The 18,605-nt window shown below is 34.1% G+C and overlaps 3 protein-coding genes across 3 annotated transcripts; all 3 read right to left on the bottom strand.

The window, feature by feature from the left end:
• Window positions 1–6,858: 6,858 nt before the first annotated feature.
• On the bottom strand, window positions 6,859–7,349 carry LOC133324507 (tRNA-specific adenosine deaminase 2). Its single transcript, XM_061533342.1, has one exon. The coding sequence runs from the start codon at window positions 7,347–7,349 to the stop codon at window positions 6,864–6,866; it is 486 nt and encodes a 161-aa protein (XP_061389326.1). The 3' UTR covers window positions 6,859–6,863.
• Window positions 7,350–11,355: 4,006 nt separating this feature from the next.
• On the bottom strand, window positions 11,356–12,045 carry LOC133324503 (baculoviral IAP repeat-containing protein 5). The gene is made up of 2 exons (XM_061533336.1): window positions 11,743–12,045; window positions 11,356–11,487 (listed from the first exon to the last, which is right to left on the bottom strand). The coding sequence occupies exons 1-2, from the start codon at window positions 12,043–12,045 to the stop codon at window positions 11,356–11,358; spliced, it is 435 nt and encodes a 144-aa protein (XP_061389320.1).
• Window positions 12,046–15,697: 3,652 nt separating this feature from the next.
• Window positions 15,698–16,617, bottom strand: LOC133324502 (single-strand selective monofunctional uracil DNA glycosylase). The gene is made up of 2 exons (XM_061533335.1): window positions 16,282–16,617; window positions 15,698–16,225 (listed from the first exon to the last, which is right to left on the bottom strand). The coding sequence occupies exons 1-2, from the start codon at window positions 16,615–16,617 to the stop codon at window positions 15,698–15,700; spliced, it is 864 nt and encodes a 287-aa protein (XP_061389319.1).
• Window positions 16,618–18,605: the final 1,988 nt, after the last annotated feature.

The raw sequence follows: 18,605 nt of genomic DNA, 5'->3' as shown, positions 1-18,605 counted from the left end.
TACATGAGTAGAAGACGAACAGAATGTATATGTAATGACAGAGCCGCAGCAACAACAACAAAGACGACTATTACAATAATGCACCACCACCTACACTATCGCTCTGCGATGTTGTTGTGGTTAATTTTACATCAATATGTCTGTCGGTCTGTCTGGTACCCTATCCCCCACCTCGAGTGAACTATTTTTTTTTTGTATTTGCAAATTGTTGGTTGGTTATCCCCAGAAAGGTATCTAAGTAAAGATGTATGTCAATAATTCTGTTACTGCACACATCAAAAACAAACAAACGAACAAAACGAAATTAATGTTGTGTAAAAATAAAAACTATTTCTTTTTTTGGGTTGTAGCGTCTTCTGCTTCTTCTTTTGGGTTTCAATTGCTGTTGTTGGCCAATATCTTATTTTGTTACTGCACTATTTCTTTCGTGGATTAATTTGGCCATATATATTTTTTATTTGTATTGCTTCTTTTTTGTTTTGTTAAGACATCGCAATAAGGTGAAAGTTAATTTAATTTTTTTCTCCTTTTCTGCTCATTCAATTTGTAATCGATAATTGTATAATTAATTGTATTTATGGTCTTAACGTAATACCACCGACGACACACATACGCCCAATTATAAAAAAAATATTTTGCTATGTGTAATTTCTTATTATCGCATAATTTTCCGTATTTGTTTATTTTACTTCCGCGAAAAAATTGCACTTGCAATAACAACAACTATAAACTTTCTTTTCAAGGCAATTTCTTTGCTTGGGGTTTTTATTTCGTTTCACTTTTTTGTTATATATTTAATTTATTTTTGTATAATATTAATAATTATAAATCACAACGCACAATTTTATCAATACTAATCAATTTGTTGACTTTTGTATATTTATTTATATGTATTAAATTTGCAATATTTTAGAATTTAATTTTTTCTCACAACTCCGGGAAACGAGAAACAAAACGCACAAAGTACCCGAGAAGACTATGAAGCCGTTGATTTGTGTTTGTCGTTTTTACACGCTGTCGTCGCTAATGCCGAGTATTTTAACGGCGTCAAAAACGTATGTGCTGCCAAACAGCTGTTTTTCTTGTTAGCAATTATGAACTGGGTGCAACTTAAATGAAGACGTATAGTATAACGACATAAATTTTTATTTTCATAAAATTTTAAATGAAGCATTCATTTTAAAGGACCTTTTCAATAGTTTTTCTTGAAAAATTTGGAGTGGATTTTTTTTTAATATTTTGAACAACCAACTGAAAAGTAAATTTTTTAAAAGTTTTTTTTTTTCAAGGATCAGTACAGTCCATGAAAAAAGGAGGTAGATACATGGTTCTTTTTGAAAACATGCACAGAATCACTTTCTGAGTAGATTTATGCATGTCCGTCGTTTGTTGATGTTAAATTGTAAACAAGGTACGGGTCACATTTGTGATCCGAATGACAATTTTGAGGGAAGCGAATTGTATTTAAGGTGATTTATCAAACCAAAAATGCCCATAAAAATCCACATAATGGTCAACAACAATCTCACCGAGATTTCATTAAGAAGCCAATAAAATTCGAAGCCTATTTTTTATTATTTTTATTAAAAATTTACATCCAATTTTTTTATCATCCATTTTTATTCATATATTTCTTTTTTACGGCGTCTTATTTGCACAATTTATAAATTTGAATGTCGGTTTGAAAAAGGCATGAATGATAATATGGCTGCTGCAAACAACACAACAAAACTGTAACAACGATAAGTTATCAAACTGTCACTCAAAAAGGATAGTGTGTACACCGCTTAACACTAGAACGCCGAAGGCGGTCATTTTGACCGCTTTCCAATTTCAAGTAAAAAGCAACTGTGCATTTAATGACACTTTTTTTGAAGCGTGGATTTTTTATGAATATATCTTCCAACAACTGAAGCATGGAATTTCAAAAGAGTATTTATAAAGCACCAACTGAATTGTAAATTTTGTAAAGAATATATTTTTATCGACTAAATGAAGCGTGGATTTGTTAAAGAATATATGTTCAAGAACAAACTAATCCGTACATTTTTCAAAAAATATGATGAGAGGATTTTTAAAAAGACCAACTAAAGTAAGGATTTAAAAAAAAATATTTTTAAGCATCAACCGAAGCATTTATTTTTTTAAGAATAATTTTCAAGGATCAGCTGGAGCGTGAATTTTTTAAGAGTTTATTTTCAAGAACAGGGATTTTTTAAGAATAATTGTCAATGACCAACTGACGAGAGAATTTTTTAAAGAATATTTTTCAAGGACCAACTAAAAATATTATTCAAACAAAGCCTGTATTTTCTGAACAATTGGTCTATTCCCTTACTGCAAGAATCTACTACTTTTTACTACGATAACGAATTTTCCTTTATGATATCGAAGAAAATACTAAAATCTAGTAGATTCTTGCTGTACGGGAACAGACCAAATATTTTTCAAGAACCAAAACAGGGTGTGTATTTTTTAAACGACACTATTTCATTGGCCAAATCAAGGAATGTATTTTTATACCCTTCACCATACTATGGTACAGGGTATTATGTCTTTGTACATATGTTTGTAACAGGCAAAAGGAATCGAGATAGACCCATGGTTCCTTTTGAGAATATGCATAGAATCACTTTCTGAGTCGATTTATGCATGTCGTCTTATAGTACGTTTACATTTAACCGGATTTCGTTAACCCAGTGGGTTTCAATTGTCAATTCCTTTGCATATATGTCAAATAAATCCTCATAAAGTAGGTTAACCCGGTAAAAAGTTCTAATGTAAAAGCCGTTTTACGATCCGATTTGAATGAAATTTGGTACATGTCACTAATTTGGCCCAGGGACGAGATTTATATATAGCTCCAATATATAGTTTCGTCCGATTTTATGTAAATGGTGCACCAAACTCCCAATATTGGTTCGATTGAGACAAAAATTTGCACAAAGTAATAAATTAGGTCTAGATTGATGTATGCCAAGTTTTGTTGAAATCGGTTCAGATTTAGATATAGCTTTCATATATAGTTTCGTCCGATTTTATGTAAATGAAGATCCATACTGCTAATATTGGTCGGATTGAGACAACATTTTCCACAGAGTACTGAATTAGATCCAGATTGATGTATGCGTAGTTTTGTTAGAATCGGTTCAGATTTAGTCCGATTTTATGTAAATGGAGCATTGACATTCAATTTTTCATAAATTTCAGATTGGTATGTATATGTGTTGCTTTAATTTAGTTCAAATATCTATGTACTCAGTTAAATTCGTCGGATTCCATTTCATTGGTCCTCCAAAGATGCTATGTCTATTCTATCAAAAGGACAGTGTACATGAGCATCTCTTTTATGTACCCAAAGCGGTGAAGGGTATCATATAGTCGGCCCGTACGATTTTTGAACTTTTCTTACTGGTTTAAAAAAAGTTTTTCAATTACAAACATATTGCGTGGTTTTTATAGATTATTTTTCAAAGATCATGAATATTCTATAGATTTTTTTCAAGAATCTTCCAAAGCGTCGATTTGAAAGAGTATTTTTGCAATTGCCTTATTAAGTGTAGATTAATAATGGGATATTTCTTAAAGAACAACAGAATTGTGGCTTTAAAAAGTATTTGTTTAAGGCCCATCTAATTCCGAAGAGTACATATTTAGTATTTTTAATAAAATACTTGAGTATTTTTTACCAAAATATTTTTTCAATAAATATCAGATGTGTAAATAAATTCCTTAATAAAACGTTATTAAAGGCTTCAGTTTTACAAATTATTTGCCCATTTTTAATGAAACAAAAACTATGAAATACAATAAACCCTGCTTATTCATGCTTATTAGTTAAGTGATGGCAACCCCCTTTAAAAATAATCTGACACTTGTTGACATTTTCCGTTATTTTACATGACAGAGGAAATGACGCTTCAGTAATGGCGCGTTTAATGATCAATACAGACGTTTTTTATGAGAAAATTGTTCTTATAAGAAAAATTCGCGAAGAAGAGAGTTTTTTTACAATAATTTTGCCAGCAATAGGCGAGTTAATAATATAGAGTCGTGCGTTGTGGTGTTTATGTTGTTGTGTGTGTTTAACAATTAGTTTATCGGGATTTCAATCGAATACTGTGAGCCGTTTGTGTTTTACTTTGAAAAAGTTGCCTGAAATAATTCAACAATTTTATGGATATAAATTTTGTAGGTTTCGGTTATAGGGAAAATCGTGTACAATATGCTAGTTTCCTCTCGAGTATCGGGATGTGATTCAAAATGTATTCCTTCGGTTATATGGTTGTGTGTTCCATTGTGTCCGTTTAATTTTATTCGGTAGAAAAAAACTGAGAAAATATGACAATAAGTTTTGCTGAATTTTCCGACAATGTAATTTCCATTAGATTCTGTGAATATGCTCTAAGCTTGCCTCTCCATCTTATTTCATTCAATTCTCTTGAAATTCTCCCCATAAATAGTACGGTTTCGGATTAATGTGATAACATAGTGGTGAGTATTTATGATTTTACTACTAAAACTTATAATTATAATTTGATATTTAAATTGTTCTTCCAGATAAAATAAATATGCTTTAATTCGTTCATTTTCTCAAATCGTTTAATAATCGTGTATATAAATGTCTCCTCCGGTGTTCGTTAAAATCGTGGTAAATTTTGTGATGCTTTTAGGTTTCCATTATTTTCGTTGAGGAAGTTTTTATCCCCTGAGTTAATATAAATATCAATGGAGGTGAGTAAACATGACTAGAATAACAATCAAATTATAAAATTAAAATTAATTTCAGGTAAACTTGGAACTGAAAATTTTTGAAATATTTATTCCTACATCTAGGACCACAAGGTAGAATATGGATATCACTTGATTATAACCTCCACCATACGGTGCGGTGTATATTAAATTTGTCACTCTGTCTCCAACAACACCAAATATTCATCAGAGACTCCATAAAGTCTATATTCTTGATCAGAATTAAATGTTATGATGATTTAGACATGTCCGTCTGTCTGATGAAATTAAGATAGAGCTATAGTGTTTTACACATATATTGCTACTACCCCTAAGTTGCTTGGTTTTCAGAGTACCGTACCGCTTTTTATATCTTCCACCATACAGTAGAGTGTATTTTAAATTTAGCCTTCGAAATATTCACCGGAGATACTACAAAATATTTTAATATTGGCCATATAAAGATACCGTCCTAAATTTAGATTTTCGTCTTTTAACAAAATTGACTGTAATTTTATATTTTTGATTTCCTTTGGATATGAAATATCCATCTCTATTATAGATAATATCCTAAGTACAGTATAAACTTGATAATCCGTCTTTATTCGGTAATCCGGACACAAATGTGTATCCTATAATCCGGATTGATTGACCTATTTTAAAAATCCGGATTGTTTTTATTTTAAGAAAAAATCGTTTTTAATTGAAAATGGTACCTATTATATTCAAAGTTCATATTTTTGAAATGAATAATTTTCATTTTTAATAAAAACATAAAAATAATTAAATTATCACCAAATTAATATAAATTTAAACCAATTAATAAAACTCGATAATCCGGAAATCTCAGTAATCCGGATTGGGGTCTGCAATCAATTATCCGGATTAGCGAGTTTTTACTGTATAGGGCACCTCCCATTTTTCAGTATTGTGAGCAAATTTCTTAACCTTATTGGTTCTAATTTAATATTTTGGGTTTCCATTTGGTGGCAAAATTGTCTACCGAAATTATTAATATCATTTCAAGGATTAGCCCTCATCTTATGGTACAATTCATTTGCTATTGCTTTACACAATGGGCTGAGGTGACAGACATTGGCCGAGAAAGACTCGGTTTGTTTCGGATCGTATACCCCTATGTCGTGGAAACGCCCTATTCGTGATATATAGTTTTATTAAGAAATCTTTTTCATCGAATTGGGTGTAATTTAAGAGATAAATTATAAATACAGATCGATCCTTGATGTAGCTCCTTATTAAAGTCCAGCAACCTTTAAGAGCATTTTGATGGTGCTAGACGCATTTCCAACCGCTGTGATTACATTTTTGTATTATAATGTGACTGTATTTTGACATTCGGGAACCTTGCGGGTAAACATCTTCCTAACAGGACTGTTTCAATACATGCCCATATTTCTGCAACGCCCCCATAGGAAGTTCACGCATCATTTTTGGTATGTTCAAAATTTTAGTGCAATTTTCCAACCTAAGTGTCTGTAGTTTGGTATTTCGCTTCTTTTTCTGACACCAATTTAACCATATAAATATCTGGATTAAATAATATTAATAAAAATTCGGCCCGGCTCTAATACTCAACGATTTTAAATTATTAGTAATATAATATTAGCTTTTAAACTATATATATTATTAAATTCTATTAAAAATATATATGCCATTATCTGGGTAAAACCCGTCATTCAATTTACAACACACCCTTGGTGGGCCCCAATTGTAGATAACTGATGAATTCTATGTCGACTTAGCATTTCTAGTAGTATGTCTGTTGAAATATAATGCCTGTACTTTTTAATACGCCTTGGATATATCTGTCCTGTGATTTAAGCTACATTTTCTATAATAATATAATTAGGCATTTCATGGCTTCAGGTTTTAAAGTTCTCCTGCCGTAACATTTTCAAAATAGATCAATGTTACCACATATCACCTATATGTTAACTGTACAGCCTCATTTCCCACTCGTAGAGGCTGTAAATTTCCATTTCGGCAAGTTTGAATGTGAAAAAAAAACTTTGGAGAAAAAAAATAATAAATAATTTTCAGTATAAAAAATATAATTTATTTATAAATTTCTATATTCTTAAAGTATAAAGAGCAACATTAAACTTTATTTACTATCTTTTACTTTTTGCAACTGGTGCTGAGGGATTTTCACCCTTGTAGAATTCCTTTAATAAATCCATTGCCTCTTCGGCACACAGGCCACCCTCCACCTTCACATGATAATTCACCACTTGTGGAACATCAACAACTGTCTTGCCACCGAAACGATCATTTGCACAACCATATATGATTTCCTTAACTTTAAGATCATGCAACGCAGCCGAACACATAATACAAGGTTCTACGGTAACCACTACAGAAATTTCAGGGAATACATCTTCATGGCTAAGGCCATTTTTAACGCAATATTCCAAAATCTGGTCTATGCACACAAATTCAGCATGGCGTGTTGCATTTTTGGTGGCATTTACTTCATTTGCTCCTCTGGCTATAATGTTTCCACGGTAAACAAATACACAACCAACTGGAACTTCACCAACCGAGAGAGCACGTCTTGCTTCAACGAAGGCTTCACTCATAAATTTATCAAAAATCATGGTTTGTTTTAGATGAAATTGTTTCTTTTTTGTTTTGTTATTAACGGAGAACGTTTATTTGTAAACATAAACAATACAAACAGCTGATGTGAAAATTTTCGTATCTGTGAAATTACTTAAACGTATGAAAAAAACATGTTTACGCATAGTAGCTGTAACAGCCCCTTTAAGTCGATATTTCAATGTTTTGAGTTTCAGATGATAAACCACGGACAATATAGGTTCATAGTTATTAGTATTATTCTAATACAAACCAATGAAGAAGGGATACAAGTCGAACGTGGTAGACTATTCTGTACCCTACACTACCCGCCGCCCCTAAGCATGATAATTAATATTAATAAGTTTACCATCTTTTTATGCAATCATACAAATCAATACATTAAACCCTTATGCACAAAATAGTACCATAGCGCTTATGGAAAAACGTATTCTCTTTTCGCCAAGCATCCTTAGCTACGCTCTCACAAACTTACTCTCAATAAACACTGTATAGTCATGCTTTGATTAGTCAGACGTAACACTAATCTGACACTTGTTGACATATTCCGTTATTTTTCATGAGAGAGGAAGTGACGCTTTAGTAATGGCGCGTTTAGTGAACGATAAAGACGTTTTTTCTGGGAAAACTGTTCTAATTAGAAAATTTTGCGAACAAAAGCTTTTACTTAAATACTTTTAATTACTTTAACCTCCAATTGAGGAAGATAGAGTCATTCGAATTGTGTTCTACTGTGTCTGTGTAATTTTTGCCCTTGAAAAAAATATTGTCAATTTTTGCTAAATGTTTTTAAATTAATGGATTATATCAGCGACCCGCTTCCATATAAATGATCACTTTTTCGGTCAACCGTTTGAGAACCTAACAAATATATTCGGTATAAAGTGTCGGCGTTCAGTATCGTAGTGTTTGAGATTTCAGATAATGTTTTATTCTTAAAATCTCTTAAAAATAAACGATTTCCTCCGGACTTCAATGAAGTATTTAAATTGTGTGTTTAAATGATCCCATTTTTTTGTCTCCAGATTTTACGTAAATAAACATTAAGGTGGGTTAACTTATGTAGATTCATAATCATAAATATTAAAGAGAATATTCATTATTTTTGCAGGTAAATTTGAAAATAAGCGTTCTTTAATACCTATCCGGGAACAAAGTTTGCCACAAAGTGATGTGTATGCATAACTAATTTCTCATATCGTGTGGAACACATCAAAATATTAACTGCTATAAGGTGAAGTAGATATTAAACTTATCACTCCGTTCTTGACACCTCGGAGTATTTAACGGGGATGCTTTAATATAGATACTTGATCCAAGTAAAATTCTATATCGAATGAACCATGTCTGCTTATTGATATATAAAGTGCGCAATATTTGAGATATAGCTTTGAAAATTTGGCTATATATTAAGTTTAAATTGTACAGTAGATCTGAACTGCCAATTTCATTGCATATATGACAAGTACATATATACATTTACTGTCCGATGAATATATCTTACAAAATCTAATTGAGAAGCTGTAGACGTTCCTCTGCCCCATATAAAGTGTAATTAAATTGAAAAGTTAAATCGCATTTTCTGCAAAATCGTTTTTTTATGTTATATCTGTCTTGAATAAAATGATATAAACAGACGGGTTCGTTTCATGTTATTGAAGAACCAAAATAATGTAATTTAGCATTTCGCTTTATCACCAAATACCTTTCTATAGCCTCCACTAAATAGTGGAGTGTATATTAAATTTGTTATTCCGTTTGTAGAATCTGACCCAAATAGAGACATTCCTTTTACGATAGTATTCGCCCTGTATTCTTGAAATTCAACTACATACGTGTGTGCACAATTCGGTCCTGTTTGATGGGCCTGCTGATCTAAAGACTCCTTTTTGTTTCATTGAAGATCTTTCCTCATTTAAGTGGTCTATCGGGAGTCATGTGAGGACATCTTGTTACAGTCCTAATAGCGGCATTGTATAAGGATTTAATAGGTTATTGAAGGTCTCCCTAGCCACATTTCCAAAATATGGGGCTTTAATTAACCATTAACATCGGTCCGAAAGTAACTATAGGTCTTGTTACTATCTAATTGAGATAAAATTGATATCACTCATTAATTAATATGACCAAAGACTTACTTATGTACCAAACCCTATACATCTTTCCTATTTAATTGAAATTTGTCTATACTACTACATGCAGAATGCTGTCATAATCATGATCATTCATGCTCGAAAACGTGGTATTCATCCCTCAAATATGCTGTTGCAGCTTTATTTAGTGGTCAAATGCATTCATTTAGTCTAGTAGACTGTTTATTGTTAATCTAATTGGTTTGGGTTTGCAACTACCCTCCTTACTAAACACTGATTCGGTAAATGATATTTCTCAAATAGTTTGCGCAACTGCCTACAGACGTTGTAGAAAAATAAGGAAGAAAGTGATTATATGAAGAAAAATGTAGAGGTTAAAATTAATAGCTCAACCATTACAAAGTTGTAAATGATTTAAAAACATTTCGAAGAAAATTGATACCTTCTTTAAAATTGTTTCTGTCTCCTCTTCATCTCCGCATAGACTGCAGTAATCCAGATCATTATTCTCTCACTTTGAAAAACGAGAGATCTGATTTTTCACTGATATTTAATGATCCCTACAGTCATCTTTATGAAATGAAACCGGTATATAAATTAAAATATACGTTTTTAAATTGCTGGTCAGATAGATTGGAGGTCCTACATCCAGATTTCTAAATATATTCAAAAATATCTGCTTGCAAAATAACTAGTTCTCGTTTAGTTTGTATGTTGTAAAGTTCTTCAGAGACATTTGTCCATTGTGATCATCCTTGGTAACGGAAAAGAGGGGAGAAAAGAGAATGGAAAAGAGGAAAGATAGTGGAAGTTGGAGAGTATAGAAATATGGTTATTGTAGCCATGTCAAAATCTCAACAATGCTTATGATTTGCTTGGGGTCTATTCCTGAGAAGAATGCTAGATTATCAATTTCTTATTTTCCGAACTGTTTGTGTCTTCTGCCACTCAGGACTGACTATCGACATATATAGTCACCGGTCCTATGTTATCGACAGGAAGTGTTTTGACTGCCTCAGCCGCTTTCGTGATTGCTAGGATTTCAGCTTGAAAAACGCTGCAAAGCTCCTTAAGTTTATATGAGTTATACATTGCTAGTTTCCTGCAGTAAACGCCTGCACCGTGGTCAATTTCAGCGACTTCCAAGCATCCGTTTCCCAGAGCTTCAGAGCACTTCTAGCAGCCTGGAATTTAACCAGAGAGCCCATTTGTTGGAGGTTCAAGAATTCATTAAAGACTACTTGTGGTGTGCTTCTTAGTGCTCCAGTTGTCAGGATCGAAGCCGATCGCTGTACTGTACTCATTTTAGCCAGCAGTACCTTTTTTGTCCCCTTGCCACCATAGAGTATAGAGAATATAGAGTTCTTACTGAATAGAGTGTCATTAGTCCTTTCTTAGTGCGCTCCTCAACATTCTTTTTCCACGCTAATTTCTGGGCAAGGATTGTACCAAGGTAAGCGGAAATTTGGAATCTTACGTTTCCTAGTGAAGAGTACCATTTCTGTCTTAGTGAGGTTTACGTCAAGACCATTGGCAAGATTCCAGTTGGGCACAGTTGAAAGGGCACCCTCCATGATATCGGAAATAGCCGGCAGACATCCATAGGTAATAATGGGACGGACAACTGCATTGAATAGCCAGTCCACAAAGTCTTCCCTATCGTGTTCTTTCAAGAATATAATGATAAATGGTTGTCTAGTATGACGCCGAGATGTTTAGGAGAACGTTGGATTTCTGTGCTTCAGTATCATACAGAGTTTACAATTATATAAATAAAATACCATATTACATGTCTTTATAAAAGTTAAATATAATACTTTTATTTGTTTTCTATTATTGTTATTAATAAAACTAAATTTACAACTACTAATAAAAAAATGTATACTAAAAATAACAATATGGCACTGGCACACTATTTCTTCTCCATTAAACACTTTTCCAATTCGGATGAGGAACGGGCAAGAAATTTCGTTTTAATACCATTGACTTCTTTCATCATTTTAGTCACTCCAACGGCATGGAAAATATTTAGGAATTCTTCCACCTAGAAATATAAATACAACAGAAAAATGTCATGATTGAACATGTTCAGCAAATATGAAGAAAATACAGTTGAAATCATTTATAACACCGCTTTTTGTGGCATATCGCTTATTCGACTATATCCCAAAACCTGAAAAAAAAAATCTATTTATAAAGTCTTTCGCAACCAATTTCCCCAGTCCTTTGACCCTCGTCGTTATAAGCTATTTCGACTGTATATACCTTAAACAGATTGAAATCTATCCTTCGTACTCACCGTCAAATCACTTTCTTTGTGACCGTATTTAACAAATTGGCATTGTGGCGCATGTTTGGCATGCTCTTTCCATGGATCATCGGTGGGATCCCAGCCATGCAGTGTTTTGCCACACACAAAACAGGTCACGGTGTCATCGTCGTTTTTGTTGCCCGACCAATAGAAACCAGCTTGGGCCATTTTTGTAATGCTACAATCGACCGTCTCGTCATAGGGCCAATTTTTGAAGCTATCGATACGATGTTTTTCCATAAGATAGATTTTCTCAAATTTGCTAAATTTTTCACTAAGTTTTTCGCTCATTTTCTTGTTTAGTTATTTTATTCTTTATAGATTTATTGGCACAGTAAATTGCTTTGAAATATTTTGTTTCTTTTCGTTCTTTCTCTGTAGCGTCACCTTTCGCGGTACGTTTGTGTTGTTTGTTTGAATTCGTTTGAGAGTGTGTGTGTAAGTTCTTGTGTACGTTACCAGATGTTTACGAGTTTTGTGGTGACAGCTGTCACACTTAAGTGTTGTAAATGGTAATGTATACTTTCAGTGCTGGTTAGCTGTGTGGTTTTCATAGTCGTAAGAAAATTCTAACAGATGGCGCTCCACTGTGAATTATTTGAAGGAAAGTAGATGTCCTCATAATTTGATACTTCAAGGGAGTAATTAGCTTGCTCGATCATTTTAGGCAATACTTTAGTATTAGAGCACGACCAGCAAGTAGGAAGGATTAAGAAAATTTTGGTATAACCTGACCACAAGGCGATTAACAGTAGAAATTAAAGGGAACATAGCCTCCTGAAATACTACAAAAGCCCTGATATATTTGTATGGAGTGCAACAATGTAAAAAATTAATTTGGAAGATAAAAGCCCTTGGTCAATTGGTAGGACAAATTCGCCATAGGTCAAGTTTTTCAAGTTTCATTATTCGGTATTTTGGGCAAGTTTTTTTTAATCTATTGGTTGAAATTTGCTATTTTGAGTTTCCATTGGGTAGAATATCTCCCTACTAAAAATGATCGATATTGGTCTACATTTTCAGGATAGCCTCCACATAACGGCATACCCATTATTCGGAATATTGGGCACATTTTAACAGAAATGACTCTAAAGGGCTAAGCAGAATGCTCGCGTTGAGCCATCCTTCGCGTTATATGTTATCGAAAATACAACAACCACAAGGACACGATAACATAAACGCATATCATTTCCTTGTGTTTGTTGTATTTTCGATAACATATAACGCGACGGATGCCTCAACGCGAGCATTCTGCTTAGCCCTTAACATGGTTCACATTTGGTGTCAAAACGTTCTACTAAAAATTTACCGTGACATTGCCCACCAATTATGAAAGGTTCCGAACGATTACTGGTATTTTAAATGTCCACTTCATGGTGGAGGTTATTAAAAGTTTAGCCCGGCCGACGTTTTGACTTGTTCGGAAATCAACAGTAGTAAATCACCTTACCAAAAATGATCAATATCGGCCTAGATTTTACGATAGCATCCTATTATTGGGTACGTTTTTTAACCGAATTGGTTCTAATTTATTTCTCATGTCAATTTTTCCTACCAAAAATATACCATGACATAGTCCGCCAATTATGAAGGCCCCGAACGGCTACTGGTATTTTAAATGTCCAAGGTGGAGGTTATTAAAAGTTCAACCCGACCGAACATAACGACATTTTGACTTGTTCAAAATCCAGGTTGGGTTAGCAGTTAGTGTTATGGTCGAAGTTGAATGGATTAGGTTTACGTCAATAAGACGGCAATACGTTACCGTCGTGTCACCTCTCGAAGAGGGGTTTTACACCATTTTATGACATTTCATCACAATCAGGTGACGGAATTTTCCGAGGACTTTACGATTGAGGTTTGATCAGCAGTCAAGAGATCGTTTAAGATTTTTATAGCCGGATTTGGATTGAATTGCTCTGAAATTTACTTTAGGTTACGTTGGTTTACACACCACATATCCAATAATAGGATGTACACTTAAGCCAGTGAAGAAAAGTATCACACGATTTGACTTCTTATAATTATAGGAATTCTGTGTTCTTAGTGAAGGTCCTTTAGGCTTTTAAATTCACACCCCTTAGATTTCCTAAGAATTGTGTACGAAGGCTTCAAGGGGTGTGAAGTGGCACTGGAACTGTTCCAGCGTATCGCTGTCTTCCCCACATTGGCATTATTCATGTCTATAGTCGGCAGAACATTAGCAATTTGGAAATTAGATTCAATTGCCTATTATTGCTGTGTTACTCTGTACTTATATGATTCGTACAAAATCGTGTCGTGAGAAATTATACATTCCAGAATACTTTAAGATTTAATTGAGTTGGAAGTTATGCTTTTATGACTTCTTTACTATCACCATATAACGATACTCCCCAGAGTTTAGCTTGAAGTTTGGTTTCGACATTTCGGCAGAGGGTGTAGTGCCTTATCAGATTTCACGGAGGCTTTTTACCGGGTCTCCTTCGGGCTGACTTCAAAAGTCCATTACCCTCAGTTTTCGTGGATGATGTCAGGGGTTTCGCAGCGCTCAATCCGGCTCCATAGAAAAGATTTTAGTGAGGATTCGAGGATGACCATGGCATAGCTTCTTACCGTAGTAAGGACTCGGCAACAAACTTGTTGAAGCGCCCAGTCGGGACCCTGACTGCAAACTGTAGAACACTGACACACTGAGCACGAGGTCGCTTGACACCCTAGCGTTATGGGAGTCATTTTGGAAGGGTGACCCAAGACGACTGATATGGATATTTGGTCATTTTCTCCGAGACTCTCCCTCAGTAGCAGCTTGCCAGCGACTGTTTTTTTATATTCACAGCTACCCAAAGAATTATATTGTGCTTCCCACTATCCGCAACCTATGGACACGTCCGTTAACAATCAGCTCTGCTCCCGAAGGCGCATCCGATTGTAGCATGTATTTTTTGCGGTATATTATGTCCGGTATCGATCCACTCGTTATAGGCTTTAAGTCTTAATGCTGCAATGATATCAATTGGATCTATATACAATATAGTTTTTGGTGTTGTCCGCAAAGTTATATAATGGTTTTACATTACATGTTTGTAGATTACTGTGCACTAGATGCTCTGGTAGAACTAATCTATCATTTACGGCTCTTCTGTAGACAGACCTGCATCTGTGGGCTTTGTCGACCCGTTTTCCCCATAATGTTTTCTCTTACAATTCGACGCCTCCGAACCATAGTATGCTAAGTCTGAAAAGTGAGTTTTTCAGTAGAAGCTTTCAAAGTATGGAAGTTTCTTTAATCGTATGTGCCATGCTAAGTACATTTTTGCTTATAACTGGTTTGGATTGGCCGATGATTACGAAAATTTCAGTGAATTTAAATTAAGGACCGTATTATCTAAAAACGTAAAGAACTTCAAAACATGCTAAGTCGACTTAGCATACTATGGTTTGGAGGCGTCGAATTGGCAACCGAAATCTTATGATAGCTTAAACCAAAAAATATCCGTTTGCTAAAATTACGTATGAACTCGTTCGGAAATTTTTAGAGGTATTATAGGTCTAATAAAAACTGAAATCTAGTTCTGTGTAAAACCATTAATACTAATAGCATATTTGGACTGAAAACAAAAAATATCACACGAAATTTTAAAAAAACTTCCAAAAAATATACCTACTACTCCTACGACAATAGCGTAGTGCCGAATTATGACCTTAAATCTAGAGTTCGTAATGCTGTCGTGTTCTGTTGTATGCTTAGAAATTTGGTTATGCAACATTTCTTTACACAAATTTGAACATTTTATAGAAAAATACATTTATTGCGAAACTTAAACACAAATAATACTTTTATGATTTTAAATCAAGAGATCAATTTCAAAAGAGCACAGCTCTTCAATTCATTAACAAAATATTTAAACATAAAAAGGAACGCATTAAATTCATAAATATTTGAATCCTTAGAAATCTACATTTAAACTTCGTTGCGCAAGTATTTCAATAAATCATGTTCCAGAAGAAAGCGCTCCGCCTTCTCCGGCCAATTGGTGTTGTTTAATGATCGAGGACTAGGGTGATCTAGACGCAATAGGCATTTACCTTTACAATAATCCGAATTTCGAAGTGCTCTAAAAACATAATCTCCAACAGCTATGATAAAGTCGGGTTCTAACAAATACAATTGTTTTTCAATGGTACGTAAACACATTTCCTGCAATTCCTTTTTATAGGGTCCTTTAATTTCACTGGGTGTTATATTACGACCGGCACCATCAAAGAAAGCCAATGGACAAAAATTGTGGACAAAACATTGTTGGAAAAATGTATCCAATGAATTGTTGGCAAGCCTCTCAAACAAAGACCATAAACGTTTGCCGCTTGGCTCTTCTCGAGTACAATCGTAACCCCTTATTGGACGTTTGGGATGTTGTTGTGGTGGATCCATAATAACTCCCTGTAATTTCATAACATCACGTACTGTGGAGATGTTACCAAATGGTACCTAAAATAGCAAATTCAAATAGAGATTCATTCCTAATTATTCGATAAATAACTTACACCATTCTGGGCCATTCCATCACCACCAGGATTCATGCCAATAAAGACCAGCTTTCGGGGACCCTTTAGATAACGTTTTAAATAATCACAATGGATTTGGGCTGCATACTCCACAGGATTGTAAATGTGTGTTATTTCTGGTGGGGGTTTTAATAACCTGAGGTAGCCATTCAACTCACATTCGAGAGCATAAAACTGTTCCCAATAGGTTGGGGCAAAGAAAGGGGAGACCTTTAGCGGCAAATTACGTTGATTACTATTGACATCGACCACATTGTGACTGGTATTGGGTGTGGGATTTGTCGTGATTTTATATTGTAATTTTTTCTTTAGCATTTTGTTTTGATGCCTTCTTTCGTAAATGAATTTCAATTATTAAATTTTGTTTGTGTTTACACCGAAAAGGAAGAAATAAGTAAACAAATACAGAAACCGGTCAATAATGTTGATAAAGGACATTATAACAGACAAAATAACTGAATATGAACGAGTCATTGAGTTTGCAAGGATCTCCATTGTGTGTCACTAAGGAAAGAAGTCCAGGCCTGGGCAGCATAATTCAGGATGGAACCGCTTATGGCCTTGATATCAGCACCAAAAGGACTACCTGCTGTATTTGTATTTGACCTGTTTTATCTTACCAGGATTAAATTCGATCTGTGTAGATTTCAATTGATTCCATTCACTTGGACGATTTGCTATTTACGATACGAACAGGACGCCGTAGAATGCAGATACAGTAGACCACGGATAGAAGAAAATGTTTCATCCATATAAGATAAAAGCCAGAATCAAAACAAACAAACAAAGATTGGTATTGGTGAATATTAGGTCGAAAATCGGACCGAATTGGGGTATCAAAACAAATGAACCGATTAGGCTTTGCCGGCAACGGTTTGTAAACATTAAGGCGCCTTAGATTTTGTGGTTTAAATAACATATGAAAAAGGAATGCTATGTTCCGGTACTTTTTGTAATACTAAAAACAATTTCAAACCGGTAAAGGACTCATTTTTTTTATTGAAAACGCTTATGTGTACTGTACTTGATCGATTGAGTTAGAAAACAGAGAAATATCACTGAAAAATTTTAATATATAACGATATAATTAGCAGATCTTGGAATGTTCAAATGAAATGTTGTTGATATTAAAAACTATATACAAAAAACAACTTCGCGGTAACAAATTAAGTCTGATCAATCATTTTCAGAAGAAAAAGTTTAGAAAAATTCTGTAAAATCTTTTTAAATTAGCAACAATTCGTACTGCAAACCTAAAATTGGGAAAGCGAATGGTCCAGAAATTGCTAGAATAACTAGAGTTCGATAAATATTTTAAAAGTTAGAAATTCACTTGAAGGACACCTTTGACTTCGAAAGGCTTCGAGAAAGCATTATGTGAGATAATATCAGTTTGTAATGACATTTAATATAACAAATCAGCTGTTTGAGTAGAACAACAAAAAATTTTATTGAAAAAATATCAGACTAAACTAAATGACCCTAGATATAGGGATATGTTGACCAGTATACGTCTATATCACACAGCTAAGATTTTCGATTCTGTAGTGTTTGGCGGGTTATTTGGGATACCATTTGTATTTTGTTTTTGTATATACGATCCTCTGATACTTTCGGATGCCCCCTGATGAGCCGCTTAACCAACGGCAAAACGCGTCACATAATGATGGGAATGTAGTATCTCTCTGGTTTTTCTTTTCATTACAACTTCGATCATGTAGCTCATCTCGAAAAATAAATAAATAAAAACATACACATGCATGGTCTTTCGTGCTCCTAAATTTGCTAAAATTGAAGAAAATTATCTGGAAAAGAAATGTAACCCCAAAACAATTCGAAGCAAGGCCATGCTTACGCACTAAAAACGTCATTCACAAGCCCCCTGCCATGTATATTGAAAATTGTTTCCTCATTATTTGTTTCGATGGAGTTATTATTTGATGTAGCAAGTAGTGTTTTTATACATTCTTGTTTACATGTCCTTGTTCCCCGCAAGCTTTACACTTTAGCCGTTTGGGGTTTGTGCGACAATCTGTTACCTTATGATTATTCTGTCCACATCGTATACATAAATTGTCGATACCCAATTGAGAAAAATTTATCCTGAATTTTAACCATGACGAACCTCTTGAACAAGACCTCTGAAATTGTTGTCTGCCATTGCCATTTGAGAATCTGGATGGTATCTTGTTTACGCCACTTGTCCAACTGTTGAATTTTTAAATCCAATCCCCGGCTGTCTATTCTCGAAGCTTCTAAAGACAAGGCTTTTTCCAGTATTTTGTCGAGGTCTGGTTCATCTG

Source organism: Musca vetustissima, unplaced genomic scaffold (assembly GCF_032173495.1).
Source record: "Musca vetustissima isolate MV318-11 ecotype Yass unplaced genomic scaffold, APGP_CSIRO_Mvet_v1 utg9448, whole genome shotgun sequence".
NCBI classification, from domain to species: domain Eukaryota; kingdom Metazoa; phylum Arthropoda; class Insecta; order Diptera; family Muscidae; genus Musca; species Musca vetustissima.
Note: the sequence above shows the minus strand (reverse complement) of the source record. Positions and strands in the feature narration are given on the sequence as shown.

What these genes read in the sequence shown, in the direction of transcription:
- LOC133324503 (XM_061533336.1), bottom strand. Translation starts at nt 12,045, where the DNA reads ATGAGCGAAAAACTTAGTGAAAAATTTAGCAAATTTGAGAAAATCTAT. An exon ending in ACAAAGAAAGTGATTTGACG is followed by an intron (nt 11,488 to 11,742) that starts GTGAGTACGAAG and finishes TTATATTTCTAG; the next exon opens with GTGGAAGAATTCCTAAATAT.
- LOC133324507 (XM_061533342.1), bottom strand. Translation starts at nt 7,349, where the DNA reads ATGATTTTTGATAAATTTATGAGTGAAGCCTTCGTTGAAGCAAGACGT.
- LOC133324502 (XM_061533335.1), bottom strand. Translation starts at nt 16,617, where the DNA reads ATGCTAAAGAAAAAATTACAATATAAAATCACGACAAATCCCACACCC. An exon ending in ATGGAATGGCCCAGAATGGT is followed by an intron (nt 16,226 to 16,281) that starts GTAAGTTATTTA and finishes TTGCTATTTTAG; the next exon opens with GTACCATTTGGTAACATCTC.